Below are 1910 nucleotides of genomic sequence, written 5' to 3'. Positions count from 1 at the left end.
CCCCCCCCCCCCGGGGCCGCGCGGCTGCGGCCCTCCCGGAGTTCCCCGTACCCACCGGCTTGGCTTCTCGGGTGCGCGGGCGGGGGCCAGGCGAGTCGGCGTGGCCGGCTCCGGAGTCGGCGGCCCAGGCACGCTCTCCCCGCCCAGGGCCCGCCCGGGGCCGGGCCGCTCCCTGTCGTCATCCCGGTCAGGGCCCAGGCCCCGGCGCGCGCGCGCACCCTCCGGCCCCGCCCCGGCCGCCCCGGTGCCGGCCCCGGCCCCGGCCAACGTCTGTGTCCGCGGGGGCTTGGTGCGGCACACTCCGCAGCCAGCTCCCGGGGACAAGGCGCGTCACAGTCATTCACACACATGCACACACGCACCTTCCTCCGGCTGACGACCGGGCCCACTCGCTGTAGTGCTGGGCGGCGTGTGTCTTATGGGTTTCTCCCTTATCCTCGGGCGCCTTTGCATCACCAGAGCAAACCCGACCCTGCCCTGCGTGCCAGGCCAAGTCAGTTCTTCCCCTTTTCTGACCGCCTCGCTCCATTCACCCTCCTTGTCCACCCACGCTACTGCTCTGAGCCGGCCAGTGTCTGTTCTTCAGGCCAGACGGGAAAGCAGCGGCATTAACTGAGCCTGTACTATATGCACCTGGAGCTTTGCATGCGCTGGTCCTTAGATCTCAGAGCGGCCCTGTCACCTCGGTGTTGTTAGCCCAGTTCATAGGCCAGCCCACTGAGGATCAGGGAGCTGGAGGAGAAGGGATTCAAACCCAGATCCCCGCTTGGAAACACTCTGCTCCTGGTGGGCTTAAACCCTACCCTCTTCCTTCCATTTACCCCTTGTCCAGTCTGTTCCTGTCCCACCAAGGATCAGAATGCTTCCCCCACTGCTCACCTCTTTCCCAAGGGGTTTGCTTGAGAGGAAGCTGCTGGGCCCTGGCGAGACACTGCCACCCTTCCTCCCAGCCCAGAGCATCCCAGCTTACAAGCTTGCAGGGCCTGTGGGGATGAACCACACGGATGATCTCCCCGGTGGGTATCAGCTCCACTTGCAGGGCCATTCTGTCTGTGGATAGCTAGCGTGCCGAGCACTGGGGCCTCTGAGCAAAAGCCCGTCTGCCTGCCCGCCCGCTGGTTCTGGCTGCTCCCGGAACCAGGAATCTAGTCTCACGCTGGGATGGCCGCTTGGTTCAGCTTCAACTCCAGCCCCGGGGGATGTGTCTGGTCCAGTGCCTCAGGACACAGCTGGAGCAGCCCAGGTCTGATTGGGAGGCCTCTTGGCCCAGCAGGGTTGGGGCAGGAAGAGGAGGGGCTGAGGGACGGAGGAAATGCTTGTTGTCCCAGGTAACCAGAGGAGCTGATGCAGCCACCCATGGGGGACCCTGGGCTCCAGGTCAAAGGGTAGGAGGCCTTTCTCCCCAGCAGCTCCATGGTCAGGCCTCTCCAGCTGCCCTCTCACTGGTATCAGCTGGAGAGCACAGTGACCACACCCCAAGTCAGAATGTACATCCTCCCTAAGCCAAGAGGATCCATGAATAGGCACAGTCCCCCCCAGCTTGTCCGCCTCCCACAGAGGCAGGTGAGCCCCTGGAGTTTGAGGCGCCAGGCTGCTGGGGACTGGCAGGAGGGCATTGTGAGGAGGCCCCTATCCCACCCTCCTCTGGAGCCTCAAATGCTTGAGGTTGGTTCCTGGGTGGCTTGGCGTTGGGGAGCCTTAATCTTGTTTGCCCCTTACTTTTCCGCAGCACCCTCAGGTGCTCCCCACCCCCAAATGTTCCTGTTTTTCTATCTTTATTGTTGCTAAATCACAGCTGACACTTTCCTGGCCTGGGACTGAGCCCTCGGGTCTCCGGCCATTCCTTATAGGAAGTGTGAAGGGGGAAGTGGATGGGGAAAGCGATCTTTCCAGAGGAAGATGCTGGCAGG

General features: G+C 63.2%; 1 protein-coding gene across 2 annotated transcripts in view; it reads right to left on the bottom strand.

Annotated features, from left to right (window-relative positions):
• The window catches only part of MYO1C (myosin IC), a 28009-nt gene extending 26747 nt beyond the window's left edge, over positions 1–1262 (bottom strand). The window contains exon 1 of one of the 2 annotated variants that reach the window (XM_007454226.1): positions 971–1262. In XM_007454226.1, coding sequence (XP_007454288.1) covers positions 971–1045 — 75 coding nt within the window. In that variant the 5' untranslated portion in view covers positions 1046–1262. Of the gene's footprint in view, positions 1–55; positions 121–970 lie in introns of those variants that run through there. The other variant, XM_007454228.1, reaches the window with a different exon arrangement.
• Positions 1263–1910: the final 648 nt, after the last annotated feature.

Source organism: Lipotes vexillifer, unplaced genomic scaffold (genome assembly GCF_000442215.2).
Source record: "Lipotes vexillifer unplaced genomic scaffold, Lipotes_vexillifer_v1.1 scaffold680, whole genome shotgun sequence".
In the NCBI taxonomy this organism is placed as follows: Eukaryota; Metazoa; Chordata; class Mammalia; order Artiodactyla; family Lipotidae; genus Lipotes; species Lipotes vexillifer.
Note: the sequence above shows the minus strand (reverse complement) of the source record. Positions and strands in the feature narration are given on the sequence as shown.